The 27,695-nt window shown below is 41.7% G+C and overlaps 1 protein-coding gene across 1 annotated transcript; it reads right to left on the reverse strand.

Annotated features, from left to right (window-relative positions):
* Positions 1 to 26,870, reverse strand: LOC149503233 (uncharacterized). The gene is made up of 4 exons (XM_089738620.1): positions 26,832 to 26,870; positions 25,988 to 26,115; positions 24,944 to 25,797; positions 1 to 1,224 (listed from the first exon to the last, which is right to left on the reverse strand). The coding sequence occupies exons 1-4, from the start codon at positions 26,868 to 26,870 to the stop codon at positions 5 to 7; spliced, it is 2,241 nt and encodes a 746-aa protein (XP_089594746.1). The 3' UTR covers positions 1 to 4.
* Between the last annotated feature and the right edge of the window lie 825 nt (positions 26,871 to 27,695).

Raw genomic sequence — 27,695 nt, forward strand, 5'->3', positions numbered from 1 at the left:
AGTCCTAGGGTACCCCGCTGGTACATAGGGCCCTCACAAGTTGTCTCCACTTTACTCTGTCTTGCGCTTGCTCCTTGACATCACTCCAGGTCACGTTGGCAGTCCTCATCTCACTCTCTACGGTGCGTCGCCAAGTGTGTACAGGGCGACCAGGTCTTCTCCTGCCAAGCGGTTGCCACTCAGACGCGATTGATGCTGCGTTGACTCCGCTGCGCCGTAGAGTGTGTCCTATCCAACGCCATTTCCGATGAGCAATGTCTTGCGCGATGGGATTTTGGTCGCATTTAGTCCAAAGGTCTTTATTAGAGATAGTGACTGGCCAGAATATGCGGAGTATTGACCTCAAGCACTTATTTACAAATACCTGCAGTCGGTTCGTGAGTGTCTTGGTCACTCTCCAGGTCTCACATCCGAACAGGAGAACACTCTTGACAATGGAGTCGAACAGGGTCAGCTTGATCCGACGAGTCATGACACTTGACTCCCAGACTGGTTTCAACTGCGCGAAAGCACCCCTGGCTTTCCTAATTCGTATCTCTATATCTTCGTCCGAACCACCCTGATTTGATATGGAACTCCCCAGATATGTAAACTTCTGTGCTGACTTCAACACACAGTCTTGGAGCTTTAGGGGAGTAGTGTTTTTTGACATTACTCGCATGTCGACAGTTTTGTTGGTGTTGATACGCAAGCCTCTTTTCTCCGCAGATATACGGAGGTCTTCAAGTTTTGCTTGCATTTGATCCAAAGTCGGCGTCATCAACACTATGTCATCTGCATAGTCAAGGTCTTCCAAGATATTTTCGCTCCATTCAATGCCCCGAGGTGTCGTCACCACTTCCCGCATTATGTCATCCAGTAACATAATGAATAGTAACGGAGACAGGAGACAGCCCTGCTTAACACCCGCTGTCATCTCAATAGGGGCTCCCAGGACTTGGTCATGCACGACTCTACATGTACTACCTCTGTATAAGGCCTGGATTATACCAATGATTTTATTTGGTATACCTCTTTGTTTTAAGCAGGTCGACATTTTGCTCCACTGTACAGTGTCAAACGCTTTCTCAAAGTCTACAAACGTAAGAATCATTTCAGTCTGCCATTCGACACTTTGTTCTATGAGGATGCGAAGAGTGTTTGTATGGTCTGTGCATGATCGGCCCGGTAAGAAACCTGCTTGCTCCTCCCGAAGAGTTCCAGTGATCTTTTTGATCCACCCATCTAAGCAATAAAAAAAATGGTTTTTGAATAAACATAAATAAAACATTCAATCTAACTTAACGAAACAACGCTCTAGATTTGGGTTTTATCGAGTGCGTTATTTATCTGACCCGGTAATGTCTTTTGAGCCATGGCGTAGGTATCTGATAAGACGGTCAAGAGAATCGTTAAAAAAATGTAAATTATCAAACGTGTTTTTTCACGTTTACTCAAAACGGTTGCTGAATCTTTTAAAAATATACACACTAATTAAAAATACATTAGCTAGGTTTAATTTCGCGTTAATTATCTTCATTTTACATTCAAATGTCGACGAATAAAACACATTATTTATCCGTGGACCACGAAAAAAAAAGTATTGTGTATATTCTTAACGTCGGATGTAATGAAACTAATAGCTAATAACAAATGTTCGTATCTTCTAGGGCGCTTAAATTTTAAGCATTTAATGTCGATTTCAAATTAATTAGTAAAAAAAACCCCTTTCCGAGGGTTTGTCAGCGAAAAAGAGTTGACACGAACAAACGGACAGACAGACGATTAAACAAATAGATGTGGAGTAAACTAATCTAATTTGGATCACATACTCAAATTTAACGCACTAAATATTAAAATGATTTAAACATCAGTTCAACCAAACACAAGAAATTGCTTGAAAAGTCTATCTATACTAATATTATAAAGCTAAAGAGTTTGTTTGTTTGAACGCGCTAATCTCAGGAACTACTGGTCCGATTTGAAAAATTCTTTCAGTGTTAGATAGCCCATTTATCGAGGAAGGCTATAGGCTATTATAACATCACGCTAAGACCAATACAAGCGGAGCACCAGTAAATAATGTTTCAAAATATTTTCACTTTCTACGTGAATGAAGTGGGGGGTAAAATTTAGCGTTATGCCAAAGTAACTATTCCACGCGGACGGAGTCGCGGGCAAAAGCTAGTTACAAATAAAATCTTTTAATAATGAAAAAAATGTCACAGTACATGTACACGTCCTCAGTGCGAATACAATCAACTTTCGCAAAACAATTCCGGAAAAAACAGAGCACGTATCGTTTAACGAGAATATCGATAAGAAATCACAAAACAAAAGAATAGAAAAATAGTTTCATTAATTCAATTCGCGTCGGAGCGACGCCGCGGCTACGATGTTAAACTTGACAATTGTCTGTACAACACAATGAGGATCTCGCGTACTTACTGCCATCATAGGACTGTGGTAGAAGTCTGTCTGTACCATTAAGAGTACAAGTCTAAAATCTCAACACAGGAGAAAGTTCTTGTGTTATCTGAACTGGTGGTAGGACCTCTGTGAGTCCGCGCGGATAGGTACTACCACCCTGCCTATTTCTGCCGTGAAGCAGTAAGCGTTTCGGCTTGAAGGGTGGGGTCAGCCGTTGTAACTATACTTGAGATCTTAGAACTTATATCTCAAGGTGGGTGGCGCACTTACGTTGTAGATGTCTATGGGCTCCAGTAACAACTTAACACCAGGTGGGCTGTGAGCTCGTCCACTAATCTAATCAATAAAATATATACTATCAACAGTGCAACGAATTGACTTTGTGGCAAACACAAAATATATGCTGACAGTTTGATATCTGTTTTGCCTTTTTAGAATTATATTATGAATCGAATAAAGGCACTTCAGAAATCAACTGGAAGATAATTATAATGATGTAATGGTGTTTATGTGTTTCTGACTCCATCACGCCACTTTATTTCTCCATGGTTATTGTGCATTTGCAACGAACTAATTCACATTTACTTTTATAAGTTAATGTATTATATTTAAAAACTCATATATTTTATCTCGGTACAATGACGAAAGCAGGAGATAGTAACAAGAAAAATCTGCCGCGGCCGTGACAAAGGATTACCTATTAACGTAATAAAAGAACAAATCGCGTGAGCTCTCATTGAACCGAAGTAATGTTAAGTGCATTATCGAACCGATCACAAATTTCGCCAAGACTACACTATAGACAAATAAATAATGTTAAAGTCAAACATTAATAATATAATCTATTCACAACTTGACGACAGACTTTAAACAATAAAAAAAGTTTGACATTAAACAAACTAGTTTATATGCATCTGTGTGTGTCAAATACACGGCGCGGCGGTGTGTGTAATGTTTTTTCTATTGATTTAATATATTTTTTTATGCATAATTAAAAAAAGATTAGCATTCTGCACTCCTCTCTAATCTCTATAAGTGTGGGTAATTTCATACTCCTCCGTCTGTGCAATTTTCGTAAAAAAAGGATACAATATTTTTTCTTCATGTATTTATTATAATAAATAGATAATAATAATAATAAAATCATTTATTACCTCTCACACAGATTTAGATAAATAAAAGAAAAGAAATACTGGTAAAACTTGCGAACAAACCCAGGACCCGATATAAGTTGCGAGTAAGCATGCAAGCGAGAATAACAATGGCGGTGTCGTTTTTTTTTTCGTTCGAGAATATAATGAGTGAAGTCGTATACTAAGACTGGTTTCTTGTTTATTTAAATAATTAGATAGATTGTTTTTACTTAAGACGGACCTAGACAATCTCTTTGCACTCCTGTTGTTAGGGGCTGATTCTATAGACACTGAGTCATGTGAATCTATCCCGCCGATGCAACTTACCCTCGAAACCTGAATGTATGCGTATTTTGGGGTAAAAACACGCAGCGCCATGTTGCCCCCAACTTCCAACATGACTTCCACAAGAACTTAAGATAGCATAAAATAGGGGATCAATAATTTCATCATAAAAACGCTTATGAGTTGGTGAACCGTCGTTTGATTGACCACGTTGTCTACCGCACCACTATACCCACCGACCTTTTGAGGTTAAGGTATATCTCCAACTCTTAGTGTGGTCCTTCTCGCAAATGGATCACCCACAAAGATTATGCGTCAACCAGTTTTTATTATGCTTGTTATCAATTATTGTTCTTATCAACGCTGTGCGACTTGACTTTCTTTACATTATATTAATATAATTTTCATCTGCTTTATCATTTGTTAGCTTTATTTAAATGGGCAGACAGCCACAAAAATACCGTCGACTGCCTGGTGACGGATGACTCATTAGTGTTGTGACGCAATGCTTTACGGCAGAAATGGTAGTAAGAAAACATGGTCGTCGCAGTACATGTTAGCACCAGTAAAATCGTTTTCACGATGGTAGTACGCTGAAATAATATTTAAAGAACTTGTTATCCGTTCTCTTGTCATATTTAATGATATCCACTGTAAAAGATGGTGTGTTCACCTATAATAGTTCGAGCATGTAGTGGAAGATACGAAAGACATCGGCATCTTCAGTCTATCCTTCATTTATAGCTAAATAAAGCATCCACGAATTTCTGTTATTTATATTTCAGAGTAATAATGTTGTAAACGAAATTCAGATAGGACTTGAATTCATTATGTTATGTCGACCGCATCTAGTGATATCAAAGTAATTTAAAGAGTCGGTCCTTCCTCAGTCTGTCGACTTATAAAATGACTACCATCTTCAGATTCCCCTGATGTATCTTCGGTCACGTTGATTCAAGTTATTGCATTACGTTTTCTGAATTCCTATCCCGAGCATTAGTAAGTCGAGAGGCTTATCAGTATTATCAACCTTGACTGTTATCGTTGCATTACTGCAGCGCAGTGAACCGTGCCTATTCGATTATTTATGATTATTCATGGATTCGCTTGGTAATGATTACATCACCTACATTGTTATTGTCACGCGATTAGATATGACCCTGAACTCTCAGTCGTAGGATAGCGAAGACTACCTTACTTTTCAACCCGACTGCGCATGGTTCGACGACTAAGCCGTATTTTAAATTGATTGACTTGTAAATCATGTTTTTTCCGATAGCTATTCTCTGGTAGTCTAGGGGGCTATTCCAGCGACATCCGGATGGGTAGGTGCGCTCACGGGCTTAACCTGACAGAATTTGCTAACACTAGCCCTAGCAAGAGCAGTGCTTCGCAGAGTCTACCACCGGATCGGAATGGCGACCCACTGAGAAGATCCGGCGAGAAACTCAGTGGGCTAAACCATGATTAGGGAGTTAGGACAGCTCAATGCACCTCTGGACAATTGCGTCCCTGTGCACTAATAGCGGATATATCTACCTTTTAACCAATAAATTAAGAACAAGGCTGGCTTTTTTGATGGTATCAAGCCACAATACAGCCCAATAATTTTGAGAAAATCGAATTTGCATTAATACGCGGTCTCAAATTCGCTACACGCTAACCTCGAGCGTACAGCAGGAGTATGTTATTTAATGTCATTTTAAAAACAGCTGCACACAAAAAGGGCCCGGACAAGTAAATTGAAACCCTTTCAGTTAACAAAGCTTTAAGAATTTCACAAAAAGAAAAAAAAAATTCAAACAATGAAAGACCAATACGCGGACCGAGGATTGGGTATTACGTATTCAAAGAGTGAACCCGAGAGCTTAAATTTTCTTTTCATTGTGGAAGAAAAAGAATGGAAACGAACCGATTTTGGTACTTTTATTAAAGTCATTTGGATTTCCGTCATGGGCTTCTAAATTGGACCTTAGGGTGGTAATTCGGGTGTTTCTTTGTGAAGCCATTTTGATCGAATTACAAAAAATAAAAACAAAACTTTGAAAAATTCAATAATCTGTCTCTTTCTCTGTGGTCAGCGCAGCAAGTGATTCGACAATATTGAACCAGTAGGTGGATGGGTTGCAGCAGTATATTGATCTTACAAAGAAGTTACTGCTAATAAAATAATTATGAATTTGTGTCGAATAAAGGATCATGCAACGACAAATTGGTAATAACGAATGTGCTAATGAATTTCATCAGGTAACGATTAAAGTATAGGGGATTTTATTGGGTTCATAGATAGAGAAGTTTGTGGTCTATCTACTAGTGGTTATCAAAAGTCTGACGTAAATGCAGCAGCCAACCTTGCGAGATGAGTTCGAAGTCTTAATTGTATCATTGTTTGTTTTCTCAACCGGACGGTTGCTCACAACAGAAGCAGATGAGATGATACCTAACCGGATAGCTCAAGAAGGTAAAACAGCACATGGGTTATGTTGATGACTCATTTATCGCCATGGTTAGATTATTGTCTCAGTCGGTACATCTAACATATGAATAAGAATGTTTGTGTGTTTGTTTATAAGTGCTCTATACGCTCATGTTTTCTATCAAATTGAAATGGAGCTTTGTACAGTTGCTGTTGGTATAATTCAGCAGGTAACGCATGAGTAGTTTAAAAGAATCGTTTTTCCACACATTTTGCGTACTCTGGCTTCACTAGGTTCACTAATCTAATAATAATAATAAATTTATTAAAACAACAGTGTGTCGGTTGTGTTGCGATAGCTATCATAGAACACAAGATATTTGCCAGACGCCTGAATCGCGCTAACAACATTTTCAAGATAAGTTTGCACATATCCAAATTTTGAACAATAACGGCCGTCGGTCTTCCGAAAAATTTCACCCGTTCAGTACAAGATCTTCCATTTATCGGAGCCCCATAATTTTCTTTGACATTTGAAGTAGGAATGATCGTGACCAGTTACTTTTATTCCTAAATACTACTACCACATGAACCTATGTTGTTGAAGGCGAAACCGTGGGAGGTATTTGGTAATTCGCAAACCTAATAAAACTCAAAGATAAACGTAATGATCTTTGTTTACCAGAACTTATTATTAGATTCGCTAAATTAATTACACACTCCCACTGCTCGCAAACATTCTCCGAAAATGTTTAATTTAGGGGTGAGGAGGACGACCCTTCCGCGGACCATCGGGTATCGAATATCAATTACTATCGAGATTTTATCGAATAAGATGTCGAATATGTCCCCGGGGCTCTCGTAATGAGGTATCTATGTTATCGTGTTCTCGGATAACCCGTTTACTGATGGTAGGACCTCTTGTGAGTCCACACGGGTAGGTACCACTACCCTGCCTGTTTCTGCCGTGAAGCAGTAATGCGTTTCGGCTTGAAGGGTGGGGCAGCCGTTGTAACTATACTGAGACCTTAGAACTCATATCTCAAAGTGGGTGGCGGCATTTACGTTGTAGATGTCTATGGGCTCTGGTAACTACTCTACACCAGGTGGGCTGTGAGCTCATACACCCGTCGCTATAAATAAAAATAATAAAAAACGCGTGTTTTTGATTATAGAGTTTTTTTTATCGCTTAGATGGTTGGACGAGCTCACAGCCCACCTGGTCTTAAGTGGTTACTGGAGCCCATAGGCATCCACAACGTAAATGCGCCACCCATCTTGAGATATAAGTTCTAAGGTCTCAGTATAGTTCCAACGGCTGCCCTACCCTTCAAACCGAAACGCATCACTGCTTCACGGCTGAAATAGGCAGACCAGCTAATGGGCAACTTCCAATCAAACATCGCGTGTTTATGGATATTTTCATTGCTTCGATGGAACAAAGCACAGTCCATCTTATGTTAAATTGTTAACTGGAGCCGATAGACATCTACAATGTAAAAAATTCAGTCTGCCCAAAATTCTAAATCCCTGAAATAAGCTCCGGTCTCGTGGTCAGAGCTAAGTGGCGAAGTGACCAACCCAACGCTCCACCGTAGTCAACCCAGAGACCACGACGTAGCAACAGCGTTCCGACAATCAGTTCTAATACGGAATTCCTATTGTTCTATTGAACGCTGTTATCTACGATCTTCATTGGATGCCGATAATGATCGCAAACAATGTGCTATGCTTCAATTAGACGAGCCGGCGTGATTCATAAATTTAGAAATTACATCATTACTATATCGAATTGTGTAGTGTGTTTTTTTTCACGGACGAGCTCACGGCCCATCTGTTATTAAATGGTTTTGAGGTATATAGAAAGGTCAATGTCGCCTTGAGACATGAGGTGAATCTCAATCGTATTGGTAATAGCGGTTGTCATTCCTTTCAAACGGAAACTTTTGCTGCTTCTCTAACTAATGATGCTGTCACTAGCTAGGTGGCTGCTTGCTATAAGCGCACTTATTAACTTCAAACTACCCAGTCGGAAATTTGGAATAGCCCCTTAGGCTACCAACGATTAGGTAGGGAAAAAAATTCAAACTATAACTATAATAACTTGACTACGAATGATTATGAACATTTCGGAATTCCTTTTTTTCCCATGTACATTAACACTTTCAGCTTTACAGATTTAAAAAGGTATAAATCAATTATTTTCTACAAGATACAGATTAATTCCATTAAGATTCCTTGTGATCTTTTCGAAGTTTTGTTTTCCAACTATCCAAAGTTTTGTTATTAAGAACCGATCTTTTTATAGAGACTGTGGAGAATTTAGCTCACGAGTACTCACGGTATAGAAGGACAATAACTTACATGCAGTAAGTATGCTTTCTCGTCCTGTTTTAAATGACGAAGACATCCTTCATGCTATTACCACAAAGGAAATGACAAAGTCCGCAGTATATTCTTAGAGGAAATGGTCCATAATTATAACTGGTCTGGCCACGGAGCGAATATCGTACAATTTTTTGCGTTGCTTTCGCGAAAATTTATTACCAATACCCAGAGCGAGGTAATGTCTACCTAAGCTCTTGGAGCTAAGGATCTAAATACAGTAGTCGATTCAGATACAAAACGCAAAAACGAACTCGCGAATAATAATAATCGGTTCCAGCACTGTGTTATGACATAACGTCGCAAAAAGTTGCAGCTCAAGGCTCTTGGAGGTTGGCGAAAAAATCGGTAGCCATGGCAACGGTGCTCCAACCGGTCACTGGTACTGTGCTCGGACGGAGCGTGGAAAATTGTGTTGTTTTAGAAGCTCATGCTCCTACGTGGTCATCGGGGCTCATACACATGACGTGGAAGTCTGTATTATCTCCGCATGGGTCGGTACCACCGCCCCATTTATTTTTGCCGTGAAGCAGTAATGCGTTTCGGTTTGAAGGGTGGGGCAGCCGTTGTAACTATACTGAGACCTTAGAACTTATATCTCAAGGTGTGTGGCGCATTTACGTTGTAGATGTCTATGGATTCCAGTAACTACTTAACACCAGGTGGGCTGTGAGCTCGTCCACACATATAGGCGATAAAAAAAATGTAATTTTTTTTATCTACACTAATATTATAAAGCTGAAGAGTTTGTTTGTTTGAACGCGCTAATCTTAGGAACTACTGGTCCGATTTGAAAAATTCTTCCAGTGTTAGATAGCTCGTTTATCGAGGAAGTATATAACATCACACTAAGATCAATGCAAGCGGAGCATCAATAAATAATGTTTCAAAATCGGCGTTTTAATCCCTTTTGAGAGCTTCCACTGCGTGCGCTGCGGAAACGGTTAAAGCAATGTATGACAGAATTGTTCCCCTTTAAAAGATCTAAAAAAAGTTCGCCACAGCATATGTCTGTATGTTATGGTTGGCTTACTATAACATTTTTTATGCTAACCAAATTAGTTCTAAAATAAAGCATTATTTGTGAACTATTCCACGCGGACGAAGGCGCGGGCAAAAGCTAGTATTGAGATAATATGTTTAAAGGACAACGGCTATCCTTTAAGCAATACTTCGTGGTCGAATAGGTACTCATTCACACCGACTAATATGTTCTTTCCTTCCTACCTAATGGGGATGCCTTGAAAATATATTACAGCTACGCGCAATTCGGTAGTTGAGCTCACAGGGCTCAGCCCAGGAGAACTTGCTAATATTAGCCCTAATAAATTCAGTAGGTAGTGTCTATGGATTAGGCTATACGTCGAAGACTTCGTCCCAATCGACGAGCCTAAAAGCACGGGAGTGCATCAGGAGGATCCGATATCTTGATCGATGTCTTGCCGGAACCCCCAGATTCACTCTCAGTGCTTTAAGGCCTATCGAGCACCGGTCACCATCCTCATTGAAGAGTTCGACGAGCGAACTAACCCATAGACACAGCCCACTGAGTTTCTCGCCGGATCTTCTCAGTGTATCGCGATACCGATCCGGTGGTAGATTCTGCGAAGCACTGCTCTTGCTAGAGCTAGTGTTAGCAAATTCTCTCAGGTTGAGCCCGTGAGCTCACCTACCCGTCCGGACGTAGCTAGAATAGCCTCTTAAGCTACCAGCGAATCCTCCTCCGTGCGTCGATAATCCTCAGTGCTGAGGGTCGTGGCCTCCTCTAATAACTTTCTCCTGCATTATCTTGCGCCATTCCTGCCTGTCCTCGGCTGTATGGATACCAGCGAATAGGTAGGGACAAATCCGCGTGTGGACAAATTGCGTTCTCACCAACAAAAATAAGTCCCGATATCGCCTAAAGCCAGGCAGACCGCCAGGGTCCAATAAATATCTCTCCATAAACAGCACTAAAAAAATATACTGATTGTAATTCTAACCATCACGGATGAAGCATAAAAAATGGCCGCTGATATTTTTTGTTGAGAGCGGCGATCGTGCGCGGCTCGGTGCCTTCGATACGCGCAGGCGAATCATAGGCTTTTTTATTCGCTTTTTCTATCGTCATAGGAAAGTTTATAGTTGCCTTAGCAACAGAATTCACATGGGAATCACAGAGGCCGATTCAGAATTGAAGTTGTTGGTCGTTCGTTGTTTACAATCACAAGTTTACTGGTGGTAGGACCTCTTGTGAGCCCGCGCGGGTAGGTACCACCGCCCTGCCTATTTCTGCCGTGAAGCAGTAATGCGTTTCGGTTTGAAGGGCGGGGCAGCCGTTGTAACTATACTGAGACCTTAGAACTTATATCTCAAGATGGGTGGCGCATTTACGTTGTAGATGTCTATGGGCTCCAGTAACCACTCGTCCACCCGTCTAAGCAAAAAAAAAAAGATGTATCGTGGATTCGTGGATAATCTGAGACACAGGATCCAAGTTTAGTAGCACTGCATCCAGACGATTTCACTCTCGAACCGGGATCCGTGACTTCGCATATCCCTATATGCGAGCTATCTTCTCGTGCGGTCTTATGACACGCTCAACCAATAATCGATATTAGCAATATAAAATGTTTGTTTATCCTCTATGCGTTTTTAAGTAATTCACCCGGTTGTGATGTATATTGCATTCCAGGGAGGGTTCTTTCATAGCACCATCAACGTGCAATCGGTGGAGAGTGAGTAGCTTCAAGAATTCGATTTTTTGTCATACACATTTAGGGATAATCATTCGCAGGATTTGCTGGCCAGAATAATGAGTCCGCGACACCATCGCAAGAGACGGCGGAGCTCCAACATGCTTTAAATCTCTTTGTTTTTGCTACTCTTTCGAAATATACCATTTATAAACAAGACAACATAATGCAGTTCAGATTTTTGACGCGTGAAACTCGATATAAAGGCAATAAAAACAGCCTCGGAGAGGGTCAGGCGGTTCATAAAACCCCCGGCCGACCCCTGCTCACCCACGGCCCCTGGTAAAACTGGGCTTACTTCCCAACCAGCAAATTCTCCTTCCCAATAAAACGCCCTAATTAATAGCACAGTTAGTTTCCATTACAATAACACGAATATCGGAAACCAGCGGAAGAACACATCAAAACAACTAACCAAATCGCTCTTGCAATAATCTTGGCCATACAGCGCTCCTTTGGCAAATAGATGAACAAAATTACTAACACAAAAAAGAAACACTAAGCCTTACTCATACGCACGCCGTTATCGTCTTATCAATTTTGACATAAGAACGAAAATCCCGTGAACGATAGTGGTAGTTGTGGCTCTAAGCGGCGTGGTGTGGCAACTGGCTGCAAAATTACAGTGTAAACAAGCCTCAAACAGACACGTGTATGGGTATGTGTCGTAATCCAAGATATGCTAAGGATATTTTTGTTTTGTTGCAGTAGGTAATCTTTTTATCGCAGCTTATCTTATTAAAACAGTCGACCACGCCAGTAACATTGTTAGCTGACAACCTTGAGCAGTCGTGAACACATTTAAGTTATTCTGTTACACTTTACACGTTACCCAAGCTCTTAGGTACTTTGATATCTATATGAGGATGCGGGTGGCGCATCTTGAGACGTAAGATCATTAGATTTGGTATAACTCGTTCTAAATCATAGCTCATGTTGGCATTGCGGCAGGAACCACCCACCCCGGTCACGGTACTGTCTTCCAATACGTCTTTCCATTAATATTTTAAATGGTTTTTTTATATCGAAAACAACATTGAATATCCTGCACAGTACTTAGTGTAGATAAATCACTCGCTCAGACAGAAATGTCGGCTTAAAATCCACTAAAACCTAAATATAAACCGTGGTGAAAACATATTGACGTACTTAGTTGCATATTAACAATCTTGTTATGTATATTGTTCACATTCTAACACAGCGTGTGTTTAGTGATTTAGCCTACGTAGAGCTCTGGAATACTTTGGTCACATTGCCAGAAAGGATGACGGCCACTTGGAGAAGTTAATGGTCATTGGCAAAGTGCACGGAAAAAGACCACAATGTGGAGGCCCGACACGTTGTTTTACTGCTGGTAGGACTTCTTGTGCGTCCGCGCGGGTAGGTACCACCACCCCGCCTATTTCTGCCGTGAAGCAGTAATGCGTTTCGGTTTGAAGGGTGGGGCAGCCGCTGTAACTATACTTGAAACCTTAGAACTTATATCTCAAGGTGGGTGGCGCATTTACGTTATAGATGTCTATGGGTTCCAATAACTACTTAACACGAGGTGGGCTGTGAGCACGTCCACCCATCTAAGCATTAAAAATAAACGTTGGACTGACCGGATCCGCAGTACCCTCGACATCACAGTTCACGATGCTCTACACTCGGCAGCAGACAGGAGCAAATGGCGTGGAATGATCCAGAATAAACTGTTGTTGCGAGGAGGTGGTCACGACCCTCAGTATTGAGGAAACCGAAGCGAGAAAATGAAGCTATGTTTCCATTACAATATAATGTATAGCTTAATCGCGTCGAATAGAACAGTCCTTAACAAACTACGCTTGTAGTGGAGCTTAGTGACTTAACGTTAGTCACTATACATTTGTTTATATTTCACTTTACGCCACTTATATACCGGCAGTACATAATGAATATGTATTTAAAGATTACTTTTGCAACAAAACGCTAATCACGGTAGAAAGAGAGCAGTTGGCAACGGCTTGGCTGTGTTGATGGTATTGCTAGTGTCCTTGACAACGATGACTACTTATCTTTTTTATTTTACCTACCTATTCGTTGGTAGCCTAAGGGGCTGTAATTGCTGACACTAGCCCTAGCAAGAGAAGTGTTCGGATCGAAATCGCGGCCCACTGAAAAGATACGGCAAGTCAACTTACCATTAAATAGGCCTTATCCTTGTTTGTCTACAATGGTAGTAAATACACCTCAGTATTGCCTTTGGTTGAATATACCTATGGTTCAAATGATGATGAGTAGAACATCAGAAATGCACGCCAGGGTGTCATGTTCACTGAACACTGTGGAGATAGATGCTTTTGATGAGTGGTCGAGCTAGGAGCGACGATCCCACCTCGCTGGCAGGTTCTGTAATGTTAGATAAAGAGGGAATCATCTAAAGTGTTTCTCTCACTCAGAGACTCCAAACAGGCGTATGAGACCGACTCCGGAACCAGAACAGTCGTAAAATAAACGGAAACAAACAAAACAAATTGCAAGCATAGATATTGGTCGCAGAATCAGCTAGCCTGTTACATTGCGGGCCGTCAAACACATAAGTAAGCAAGTTCTTTTTTGGAATAATTTTCAATTAAAGTGACACTTCTAATCCTATTTGGGTTAAGGAGGCATCATTCGATTCTTCGCCAAACAATTTTTAGCGTTGGTTGTTGTCTTGAGCGGGCTCACGTGGGCTCACAACGTGCAGCACCGCTAAATAAAATCAGGTTCCTTTTAAAACATTTCATTGTCTTGTATAATGTTTCAAACGACTCGATGACCAATAACATCTGAGCCCACGGTTATCGTATTCTAAGCCTAAGTCCAATAGTAGGAAATGTGTTTATAGAGAGCTAATTTTACTGGTAACCTCAACTGCGGTCTAGACCTAGATAAAACAGCTGCTAAGTAAATAATGTTACTCGAACCTTCTATTAGTGAGTTCTCGTTATAACGAAATTTTGGTATTACGTTTAAAGACTCCAAAAGATAACTTCTGAATGTATTCTGACTGAACGATTAAAATGAAATTGAGATTCTTATTGGAATAACTAGCGACCCGCCCTCACTTCGCTTCGGAAACATTAAATTTTATTATTGATAGTTGAGTCCCGTGATGTTACCCGCGGTTGTTTTCATACCGCGGGTGACGCCGCGGGGCGAAGCTAGTCTAAAAAAAGTTAGCCTAAGTTACTCCTTATATCATCAGCTACCTGTCAGTGAAAGTCTCGTCAAAATCGGTCCAGCCGTTCCAGAGATTACCCGGAACAAACAGACAGACAGACAGATAGACAGACAGACAAAAATTGTAAAAAATGTTATTTTGGTGTATGTACCGTATATATATTCATATGCATGTAGTAAAAAGCGGTTATTTTAATATTACAAACAGACACTCCACTGTTATTTATATGTATAGATAAGGTAGAAGCGTATCTGGGCATTAAAACGTCGACTATCCGATCCTACCCGCCAAAACGCATATAAACTTAAGAATGCAGAAATATACTATTTACAGTACGTTCTCACAATACTCGACGTACTCTTTGCAAAGTAAATTCTAAATTTAGGTTGTTTCATTTTATTAACACACGTCAAGGAATCTGTTTTGTTACCAGTTAGAGCCCTAACCCGATAGCATTGCTGAATAATACTAAGAATGTCTTTAAAAAGGCCACTTGCGTTACCTTTTTTTGTTTACCTAAACTGATAGCCTTGAGAGGCTATGTTAGCGTGTCCCTAACGTGTAGGTGAGCTCACGGGGTTAAATCCTGGAGGCATTGCTAACACTAGTCCTAGCAAGAGCAGTGCTTCGCAGAATCTACCATCGGATCGGAAACGCGACCCACTGATAAGATTCGACGAGAAACTCACTGGGCTGTGTCTGTGGGTTAATCTACTCGCCGAACCCTTCGTCGCAGGCGGGGTTCGACGAGAACGGTGACCGGTGCTTGAGGTACCTAAAAGCACCGCTAATGGATCGGGAGGATCCGTAATCATTTGTTTAGGGCGATGTCGACTATTTACTAACTAGTCAGTGGCACGTCCCCAATAAAGATTTTCGTGTCCTTCAAACACATCATGATATTTTTGTCGCAGATATCTGTATCTACGCGGAACTCACAACGGTATAAACGATCTTTCGCATTATCGAGAATATCCATTTACTATAGGCGGGCCCTGCACGTTGTCCCTCTCGATACCCCCTCGCTCTCACATATCGAGGCGTCAGTGTGCCGTATCTCGCTGACGGGACACCAGCCGATCGTCATCGCATCCGTTTATCTCCCCCCGGACAAGCCCCTTCTGAGCAGTGACATCGAGTCACTGTTCGGCATGGGAGACTCCGTCATCCTGGCAGGCGATTTAAATTGCCACCACACTAGGTGGAACTGCCACAGTTCAAACATAAATGGTAGGCGTCTCGACGCGTTTATAGACGACCTTACCTTTGAAGTAGTCGGTCCCCCAACTCCAACATGTTATCCGTATAACATCGCGCTCCGTCCGAGCACTATAGACCTGGCACTGCTGAGGAACGTAACTCTGCGCTTGCGTTCCATCGAAGCAATGTCAGAGCTCGACTCAGACCACCGACCTGTCGTTATGCAGCTCGGTCGCCCCCACAACCCAGTCACAGCTACGAGGACCATGGTGGACTGGAAGAAGCTGGGCAAATGCTTAGCCGATGCCGCTCCACCAATCCTCCCCTGCGGCCCGGATTCAACTCCCTCCCCCGAGGACACAGTCGAATCCATAAACATCATCACGGATCACATCTCTTCCGCGATCATAAGATCCTCAAAAGAAGTCGATGTGGAGGATAGCTTCCACCGCATCAGACTGTCCCCCGAACTTAGGAACCTCCTAAGAGTTAGAAACGCGGCAATCCGGGCCTACGATCAACTTCCCACGCACTCAAACCGGATTCGGATGCGTCGTCTACAGCGGGATGTAAAATCTCGCCTAAGCGACGCCCGAAATGAGAATTGGGATAGTTATTTAGAAGGACTCGCGCCCTCTCATCAAGCATACTGGCGACTAGCAAGGACTCTCAAGTCCGAAACTACCGCTACTATGCCTCCTCTCGTACGCCCTTCAGGCCAACCACCGGCTTTCGATGACGATGACAAGGCAGAGTTGCTGGCCGATGCACTGCAAGAGCAGTGCACCACCAGCACTCAATACGCGGACCCCGAACACACCGAGGCAGTCGACAGGGAGGTCGAGCGCAGAGCTTCCCTGCCACCCTCGGACGCGTTACCCCCCATTACCTCTGACGAAGTTAGAGAAGTAATAGACAACCTTCAACCTAAGAAGGCACCCGGCTCCGACGGCATCCGCAACCGCGCGTTAAAACTCTTACCAGTCCAACTGATAACAATGTTGGCTACCATCTTAAATGCTGCTATGACGCACTGCATCTTTCCGGCGGTATGGAAAGAAGCAGACGTTATCGGTATACACAAGCCGGGCAAACCGAATAATGAAACCGCTAGTTACCGACCGATTAGTCTCCTCCCAGCGATAGGCAAAATTTACGAACGGCTCCTTCGGAAACGCCTCTGGGACTTCGTTACCGCGAACAAAATTCTAATAGACGAGCAGTTTGGATTCCGCGCCAAACACTCGTGCGTACAACAAGTGCACCGCCTCACGGAGCACATCTTAATAGGGCTAAATAGGCGTAAACAAATCCCGACCGGCGCCCTCTTCTTCGATGTAGCGAAGGCGTTCGACAAAGTCTGGCACAACGGTTTGATCTACAAACTGTACAACATGGGAGTGCCAGACAGACTCGTGCTCATCATACGAGACTTCTTGTCGAACCGTTCGTTTCGATATCGAGTAGAGGGAACTCGTTCTCGTCCCCGTCATCTGACTGCCGGAGTCCCGCAAGGCTCCGCACTCTCCCCGTTACTATTTAGTTTGTATATCAACGATATACCCCGGTCTCCGGAGACCCATCTAGCGCTCTTCGCCGATGACACGGCTATCTACTACTCGTGTAGGAAGATGTCGTTGCTTCATCGGCGACTCCAGACCGCAGTAACCACCATGGGACAGTGGTTCCGGAAGTGGCGAATAGACATTAACCCCACGAAAAGCACAGCGGTGCTATTCAAAAGGGGTCGCCCTCCGAATACCACTTCGAGCACCCCACTCCCCAGTAGGCGCGTAAACACCTCCGCCGTTAGCCCCATCACTCTCTTTGACCAGCCCATACCGTGGGCCCCGAAGGTCAAATACCTAGGCGTCACCCTCGACAGAGGGATGACATTCCGTCCCCACGTAAAAACGGTACGCGATCGCGCCGCGTTTATACTAGGACGACTCTACCCAATGCTTTGTAGACGAAGCAAACTGTCCCTCCGTAACAAGGTAACCCTCTACAAAACTTGCATACGCCCCGTCATGACGTATGCAAGCGTAGTGTTCGCTCACGCGGCCCGCACCAACTTGAAACCCCTTCAGGTAATACAATCCCGATTCTGCAGGATAGCCGTCGGAGCACCATGGTTCCAGAGGAACGTGGACCTCCACGATGACCTGGAGCTCGACCCCGTCAGTAAGTATCTACAGTCGGCATCGCTGCGCCACTTTGAGAAGGCGGCACGACATGAGAACCCTCTTGTCGTGGCCGCCGGAAACTACATACCCGATCCTGTAGACCGTTTGGTAAACCGTCGACGTCGCCCAAAGCACGTCATCACGGATCCTCCTGATCCACTAACGGTGCTTTTAGGCAATACAAGCACCGGTCACCGTCCTCGCCGAACCCGTCGCTTGCGACGAAGGGCTCGACGAGCGAATTAACCCACAGACACAGCCCACTGAGTTTCTCGCCGGATCTTCTCAGTGGGTCGCGCTTCCGATCCGGTGGTAGATTCTGCGAAGCACTGCTCTTGCTAGGGCGGTGTTAGCAATTCTCCGGTTTGAGCCCCGCGAGCTCACCTACACAAGCTAGGGTAAGCTGAAATAGCCTCTCAAGGCTATCAGCATAGGTTTAAAAAAAAAAAATTAAAAAAAAAAAAAAAAAAAAAAAAAAAAAAAAAAAAAAAAAAAAAAAAAAACGAGAATATTTTCAATATCATCGTAAATGCTTGTTTACATGTTGTTAGTGTTTTATTCAGATGTTATCATGATTAGTTTTCGAATTGTTCATTAAATATATATTAAAGCGGGTAGAAGGAATCGGGCAAGTGAATTAAAAGAAAAAGGTTTTAAAATGAAACAATTGAATTATTGTATCCATTGGATTTTTCAGCCAAGATTAGTATGTTCCTATTGATGAGAATTGTCAAGGGATTTAGCGGAGAATCAGCAGTATTCGGAATTAAGGTTTTGTTTATTACTTAGATGGGTGGACGAGCTCACAGCCCACCTGGTGTTAAGTGGTTACTGGATCCCATATAAATCTACAAGGTAAATGCGCCACCGACCTTGGATATAAGTTCTAAGGTCTCAGTATATTTACAACGGCTGCCCCACCCTTCAAACCGAAACGCATTACTGCTTCACGGCAGAAATAGGCAGGGTGGTGATGTCTACCCGTGCGGACTCATAAGAGGTCCTACCACCAGTAGGAAGTATTGTAAGCCGGTCCTGAAATTGTCCTGGCTATATCTGCCGCAAATCAATCACGCTGTCCGCTTTGAAGGTTGGGACACCCGTAATTCAATGTAATTGGGGCTTATATCGGGTGCTGAAGTTGTTAGCGGCATCCAAGTGAAGTCTACAAATACAAGCCATACCAACTTTTCCACTTAAAATTCATAAATATTAAATACAGCAGCAGCAATACCGACTATAGCATACAAAGTAATTTTTAGACAGATACTATTGTATTTTCTCTGGTTTCACGGTTGACATAATCAAAGCCGATTTTAAAGCCTGATCTCGCCTTTAATATTTTCATTTTATGATTTCCGTCGCTTCAAACACTACGGTTTTTTTTGGTTACATACACGGATGACTGATGTTTTAATAGTCGACATTTGAATATTGTGCCAACTACCGTCTAGTCTTCTATCTTCTTTATATATAAAAATGAATTGCTGTTCGTTAGTCTCGCTAAAACTCGAGAACGGCTGGACCGATTTGGCTAATTTTGGTCTTGAATTATTTGTGGAAGTCCAGAGAAGGTTTAAAAGGTAGATAAATATGAAAATGCTCGGAATTAAATAAAAAGAACAATTTTGTTTTTCCTTTGATGTGTCCCCTGTAGGACGGATTCCTTTTGTTTGTTTTAAGTTTATTTTACACAAATGTTTAGGTCTTTTATTTATCGATTGAGGCACAACGAAGTCTGCCGGGTCAGCTAGTTAAATATAAAAAAAATATTTATTGACGTTAACGCGACCGAACTAAGAATGTTTTTGTGGTCTGGCAGTCTGTTTGACTAAGGTTTGCATCGTTGCGATAAGAGGATCCCAGGTGCAAGATAAGGACTGTCAGTTTTGCAAATTTTCCGTGTAATTAACTTGCTTTCTACAGAGAGTAGTTTGGATTTTGTCAAACCTTAAAAAATGGTTGCTAGTTAGTACAACAACGAAACGTCCACGGGCAACACCTAGTAGTCCGCTATCAACAAAACAGTAAAAGTATTCGAAGCCACGGAAATTTTAAATTAAAACAATAAAACGCGATAAATTGAAACTGTAAAAGTATTTTATTTATACAGACATTATTTCCGCAATTACCGGTGGCATTATAATGCTTAATTTTGTCGCGAAGTCTTCTGGATTTGAAGGTTACGGCAGATAATACAAATGAAATTTTAACTTCCCATTTCAAACCAGGGCTCATCAACATTGTGGCGTCTACGGGACCCAGTGCTGAAAGCATAGTCTGCCCATCGACAGAAATAAAAATACCAAACTCATCTTTGAGGTCGTCGTGGCCTAAGAGATAAGACGCCCGGTCCATTCGTATCAAGCGAACCAACTGTGCCAATGTTCGAATCCCGCAGGCATGTTATGACAAATTTTGGGAGTACATATTTTTTTAACATTTTGGCTAAACGAAAGCATGGTAAACCTGATGCTGAACAGTATCCGACGCTCCAAGGTTTCAGGACTAGGACTCTTCGAAAATCATGTAAAAAAAAAAAACATGTCATAGCGCTCAATAAGCACAGTGGAAATTCATTTCAGAGAGCCGGATTGCATCTCGCGAAAGATATCGCTGGACCCGTGATCCGGTAACTAACGGATTCATTAAAGAAGACCATATGAAAAAGCTTCTTAGAGCAATGAAAATTAGAATTTCAATCAATGATCTATAAAATTTCGTCCATCAAATTCCATTAAAAAGACTAAAACCGAATCTTGAATGTTTGTAGCGAAAAGTGGATGTTACGCCTTTATTGCTCTGCTGTCGAGAGCGACCTTAGGAAACTAAACAACAGGACAATAATTGCACATGCAACCAGATCGTATGACACGTCGGCCTTCGAGCGGTGAGTCAACGCGGCAGACGCGCGGTCGCCGGCCGCGGCTGCAGGCTTGCCTTGATGTGACACGCGCGCGCGCACCGCAATGGACCAATCCGTGTGCTTAGTGCGAGTTTTTTAACGTTCTCGATGGCGTATTTTTTTTCCTACCTAGCTGAGAGCCTTGAGAGGCTATTTCACCGTAACCTTAACTAGTAGGTGAGCTGACGGGGCTCAAACCTGACGACGTTGCTAGCACGAACCCTAGCCGTGCTTCGCAGAATCTACCACTGGATCAGAAACGCGACCCACTGAGAAGATCCGGTGAGAAACTCAGTGGGCTGTGTCTGAGGGTTATTTTCCTCGTCGAGCCCTTCGTCGCAAGCGACGGGTTCGACGAGAACGATGGCCGGTGCTTGAAGTACCTAAAAGCAACGTTAGTGGATCGGGAGGATCCGAAATGACGTGCTTGGGGCGACGTCGACTGCTTTCCATTCTGTCCACAGGATCGGGAATGGATAGCGTAAAAGTAAACTAAAATTTTTATGCAATTGGTACAGCGCCCCTAGCGGCAAACGTAAGCAAACGTTCCAACTCCATACAAATTCGAGTTAACTTTTACGCGATCGAGAACGTTAATAAACTTACACTAAGCAGACTGGTCAAGTCGCTGTGCCTTCAAAACGAATAGCGTTGAATTGACGGTACATTCCAGGCATTCATCAAACATATATTTTGAGTTAAACCAAAAAATGACATAGGTATAGATAAAATCTCTTGACTGATTCAATGGTCCAGTAATTAGGACCTCTGACTGCTGAGCCGGGGGTCTTGGGCCTCACTCCCAAATCGGAAGGACATAGGAACTAGTTTGCTTACTCTTTGTCTGGGTATTTAATATATATTTTAAAACGTATATAAATAGTACGTATTTAAGCCTCTAGTTCCAGGATACAGGAGATCCTAGTTTGGGTCAGATGACCCTATTATTATTATCATCTTAAAATCTTCATTAAACTATTTAATAGTATATTAAAATCAGTTTAGTCATAAACATACTGCAAAACGAAACGTTGGCATTAATACTTTTACTACTTACTTTTTTTTATTGCTTAGATGTGTGGACGAGCTCACAGCCCACCTGGTGTTAAGTGGTTACTGGAGCCCATAGACATCTACCACGTAAATGCGCCGCCCACCTTGAGATATAAGTTCTAAGGTCTCAGTATAGTTACAACGGCTGCCCCACCCTTCAAACCGAAACGCATTACTGCTTCACGGCTGAATTAGGCAGGGTGGTGGTGTTGTTCGTTCCGTGGTCCGTTCTAGGAGGTTTCAGGAAGGGAGACACCAAAATAAACGATAAAAGCTTATTCTTTATAGTTAGTACCAGGATTACTTCGATGTAATATCGAATTCTAAATCAATCATTTTTACCATATAAATTCATCTGGCCTAAAACTTATTACTTTCGTTGTGCTGTAATTAGTATCATAATTACTTCGATTTAATATACAATTCTAAGTCAATCTGTACCTTATAAATCAAGCTGGCCTAAAACTACTTCTAGACGCTTTTATGTTGGGCTGTTTCGGTGAAAACTATACCAAAATTTAAGTCGAAATCTCGCCCGTGTTGTAATTACTGTAAACATATCCTGCATTGAAGCAAACATTGGCGGGAATGGCGGTATCTAACCGCGTGGACTCATAATATACCGTTGTTATATATATACCGTAGTTACTGGTGGTAGGACCTCTTGTGAGTCCGCGCGGGTGGGTACCACCGCCCTATTTCTGCCGTGAAGCCGTAATGCGTTTCGGTTTGAAGGGTGGGGCCGCCGTTGTAACTATACTGAGACCTTAGAACTTATATCTCAAGGTGGGCGGCGCATTTACGTTGTGGATGTCTATGGGCTCCAGTAACCACTTAACAGCAGGTGAGCTGTGAGCTCGTCCAACCATCTAAGCAATAAATAAAAAAATCCGCCACTGCAAATCCACGAATGTTAGCTCTTCGAACTTTTGTCCTGACGGTAATAAAACAATGATATTCAAATTCAACACATATTATTTAATACAAAGTACCTCTGTGTACTTTTTGTTAGTAACAAAACAAATCATTATGAATCGAAATAAAAGCGGCTATCTTGAGTACATCGTGTTTTTTTGCTGTGTTTTAACATAGACGTAACATATGAAATAGGACCTACATTCTATAATAATCTGTTTATGATAAAATGTATAAAGGCTAAGCTAAATGTATAAAAACATTCATATGAAAAAGCGTCATAGTGAAAATGGTTGAATATCTACTCCGTTAGAAGTCAATTTCCTGTATCAATTGGGTCTAAAATTGTAACGTAAATGGTAATACGTACTCATTTGCGTAACTAAACAAAAAACTTTTAGTTTTTATTAATACAGTATGTTGTTGTTGTTTTACTAGATTAATATGTCGGGAAGACCGATCTGAGACAAAGTTACTAACGAGTGTGTATAGTTCATATTATGGTGACATTTGTGTTGTGGTATCCAACTGGTGCATGTGATAACCTAACACAAGGTAGACAAATACAAGGCAATCTAAAGAGTAGCAAACGTCATGAAACCATTCCAATATTAAATTAAAATTCGGCACATATGCATAATTGATATTACTGTTTTATTACTGGTGGTAGGACCTCTTGTGAGTCCGCACGGGTAGGTACCATCATCCCGCCTATTTCTGCCGTGAAGCAGTAATGCGTTTCGGTTTGAAGGGTGGGGCAGCCGTTGTAACTATACTTGAGATCTTCAAACTTATATCTCAAGGCGAATGGCGCATTTACGTTGTAGACGTCTATGGGCTCCAGTAACCACTTAACACCATGTGGGCTGTGAGCTTGTCCATCCATCTAAGCAATAAAAAAAAAAAAACTGTCACCTTAGAACTCATATCTCAAGGTGGGTGGTGCCAGTTACGTTGTGAATGTCTATGGGCTCCGGTAATCACTTAACACCAGGTGAACTGTGAGCTCGTTCGCTCATCTAAGCAATAAAAAATATAGTGAGCTAATTGCTTATCAATGTGCAAATATTTTACTACATACAAATAATTGTGGCAAGGTCGGACTTTAACAATATTCTCAATAGGGAACGTAAATTTCTTATATAACATCAATGTATTTAATATATTCTGTAACATGGCCGCTTCACCATGGCTGATGTCATTCTTTGCGATAAAAAATCATAGATAAAAAACTGCCCAGCGGTATAACGATATGTTTTCATAATGAGACCTCAAGACCGATTGCCGCCCACGATACACGCTTAATAAGTGATCAGTGATTATTTGAGACAAGCTTCTATGTATTCCACTCACCGTACCCTACATATAGCAGAGAAAAACATAACTATATTTACTCTCCTCACAAGCATAGCTGGAAGAGATCAATTCATACAATAAGGACGCACATTGTACGCCAGTTTCTTAGTCAGTGTTAAATTACTACGACCGATTTTATGTTATTCGCTTAGTTTTCCATTCCAATCTGCTGTACAAGAGACTTGCAACTCAGTCGTAATTCACCGTGAATCTACTCTTGGAGTCTCCGGTTCTCTGAGCGTTCTACACCGAATGTGCGATTGGGAGTGCTCTGAAATACTGACGACATTTCAAATCAAATCAAATAAATAAAAATTCATCATAAATGAAAGTACATACTTGTTGAACTTCAAAAAGAACTACCACCAATTCACAAAAACTAGCCTCCGTCCTGAGAAGAACTTGCAAGAAACTCAGCGGGCATGTCTATTTTGTTTTAAATATTAGATTTTTTTGTTTTAAATATTCATTTTTACAATGAGTATTATAACGTAACAATTATTGCAATATTGAAATGCCCGGAGCGAGCAACTCATTCCCACCACTTTCTCGCACAGCACCACGCGCCTGCGAGGCGATGTTCATCCGTACTATCTAGACTTGTTACTTCCAACACAAGTAACACTTTATACTCATCAGGGTAAGTCAGGATTTTCTATTTCCCAAAAAAATTTAAGAAACAATACATAACGCTTAAATTAAAAATAACATTTATTAACAAACCAATTCAATAGGAGCAAACAAAATGATATTAATACAAATAAATTCTTCGACAGACCTCCGCCGGATATGCCGTTACAGTACCTGGTTGAACAAACGCACACGTGGTACCTTACGAACAGAGATATCGACCGGCTGAATGGCGTCAGTGATGCGTGAGGACTCACGATACATCTATCCTTCTCGTGCTTCAGCAACGCTTCTAGTCTTGTATACCTGTGAGTGGCAAAGCCGTAGTTATAATCGTACATGGGCCACCAACTTCTGCAACCCCTCTGCGTATACACCTTTCCTACATCCATGAACCTCTTAAAGCAGCCTCCTGTATAAGGGCCATAGAAGCCTCTTTTCAGTCCTCTGTCGGTCCGATGAGGCGTGCCGTCTTTCACATGTTCTTCAATATTTTGCGCCCAGTAGCTCGGATTGTGGTAGCACTTGGCTCTGAAATACCTGGCCAAGGTTCTGGCCTTCCAATCCTGCGACTCAAAAGCGTCATGGCAGATCGTGGTGCTAGGGATCTTTGTCTCGTTTAGGCCACAAGCGAAGCAACTGGCTACGAAGCTGCCCGACAAATAACTTGGGTAAATAAAGCGCTCGACGCGTTGCGATTGGTTACTTGAGTTTTTAGCGTCGAGCAGCATTAACTGTAGACGCTGATCAGCATTTTCATGAGATGCGTTTGACTCGCATCTTCGCGTAGTTGATACAGAGTCGTAGTTCTCGGGCTCAGGTAAAATTGTCTTCAAATAAATCAGACTAGGTCTGGGTTTCTTGTTTGTTTTGTTGCGTCTAAGCTTGTAAGTTCTCAACACTGGTATCTCAAGCAGGAGGTCGCTGTACAAGTCCTCGTCTACCTCTTCGGGCATGAGCAGCTTGTGAGGCGGGGCAACATATTCTGTGGGGTTCTTGAATCTAGACAACCACGTATTGTCACAAACATGTAAACTTAACAAAAATGTAACTGTTGTGATACCTAAAGAAAACATCACATCGATTGTCGGAATGACAATTGCAGAGATTAACTCCAAAAGTCAAGGTAATTTCTACCTCTTTGATTGATTAGGTCATAGATTAGTTTTAAAATAGGAAAATGTGATATGACAATATAATTATGTAAATAAAAAATTTAGCTTTTTCAGTTATGTAATAGCGTATTTGGTCGATCGTAGTTGGTGCGATCACGAAAACTCCCTGGTCTAAGGGCCAGTGGTTCTTGGCCTGTTGTGGTTCCTGGACAACGATATAAGTATCGTTGTATAAGAACCACAATATACTCTGGGACCCGAAGTATTCGTCTCATTACAACAAATCAAAGAGAGAAGCGGCCTGGCGTCACATCGCTGCAGCCTCTTCAATTGAAGTTGAGGACGTCAAGAAAAAAAATACTTCTTTACTAGGTTCGTTCAGAAGAGAGAAGTCTAGAACAAGGAAAAGTCTCTTAGCAGGAACTGGTAAGTGTGACAATGACTAAATCACAATAATACTTTTTTTTGTAGCAACGTTTAACTAAAGTTGAGTTCTCGGTTACATCCCAGCAAGATGTAACCGAGATTTCAATGTCCACGTGCAACACCTTAGTAGTCCGTGATCAACAAAACTGTAAAGTATACGAAGCTACGGAAATTAAAAAAATAAAACACGATAGATTAAAGTATAAAAGTATTTTACTTATACACACATAATTTCCGCAATTACCGGTGGCATTATAATGCTTATTTTTGTCGTAAAGCGTTCTGGATGTGAAGGCTACGGCAGATATAATAATACAAACGAAATTTTAACTTCCCATCTCAAACTGGGGGGGACTTATCAGCTGTGTGGCGTCTACGGGACCCAGTGCAGAAAGGACAGTCTGCCCATCGACAGAAATAAAAACACCAAACTCATCTTTGAGATCTTCGTGGCCTAAAGGATAAGACGGCTGGTGCATTCGTATCGAGCGATACCGTAGTGCCGGCGTTCGGATCCCGCAGGCAAATTCCCATTTTTCTAATAAAATACGAAGCTAAGACTTTTTCACAAATTACTTTCACGGTGAACTAATAACATTGTATAGTGTGTCGGTTTTTAATGCAACAACTGAGACCTTAGAACTCATGTCTCAAAGTGGATGGCGACTTTAACGTTTTTTATGTCTACGGACTCTGGTAACTGCTTAAAATCATGTGGAATCTCAGCTAGCCCGCTCATCTAAGCAACAAAAATAAATACAAGATGTTTAATTCTGTATAATTTTTTTTATCATGATGTAACTATGATGTAAGCAGTCTGGTCTAAAATAGAGTTGCAGTTTATAATATCTCGGGTAGTAACAGATACTTGTACAGTTGCATAAATAACGCATACAGATAATAAATAAATAAACTCGCACCGATTTTACATATGCTAAAAATATTAAAGGTCAGATTTACAAAAAAAAAAAACTTTAATTTTGCATTTGTCGTCTAAATGGTTGATAACATTTAGATAAAAATAGGTCATGCAATATATATTATGCAAGATTATATAAGAATTGTTTCTGCATGTTTTTTTCTTAAGAATTATATAATTCCTAAGATAGGTATCGTTATGGTGGTAGGACCTCTTGTGAGTCCGCACGGGTAGGTACCACCACCCTGCCTATTTCTGCCGTGAAGCAGTAATGCTTTTCGGTTTGAAGGGTGGGGCAGCCGTTGTAACTATAATTGAGACCTTAGAACTTATATCTCAAGGTGGGTGGCGCATTTACGTTGTAGATGTCTATGGGCTCCAGTGACCACTTAACACCAGGTGGGCTGTGAGCTCGTCCAATCATCTAAGCAATAAAAAAA

This window comes from Bombyx mandarina, chromosome 03 (genome assembly GCF_030267445.1).
Source record: "Bombyx mandarina strain Sakado chromosome 03, ASM3026744v2".
Classification (NCBI taxonomy): domain Eukaryota; kingdom Metazoa; phylum Arthropoda; class Insecta; order Lepidoptera; family Bombycidae; genus Bombyx; species Bombyx mandarina.

What these genes read in the sequence shown, in the direction of transcription:
- LOC149503233 (XM_089738620.1), bottom strand. Translation starts at nt 26,870, where the DNA reads ATGGGAATTTGCCTGCGGGATCCGAACGCCGGCACTACG. An exon ending in TTTATTTACATAATTATATT is followed by an intron (nt 25,798 to 25,987) that starts GTCATATCACAT and finishes GTGGTTGTCTAG; the next exon opens with ATTCAAGAACCCCACAGAAT. An exon ending in TAACGGCATATCCGGCGGAG is followed by an intron (nt 1,225 to 24,943) that starts GTCTGTCGAAGA and finishes TTTATTGCTTAG; the next exon opens with ATGGGTGGATCAAAAAGATC.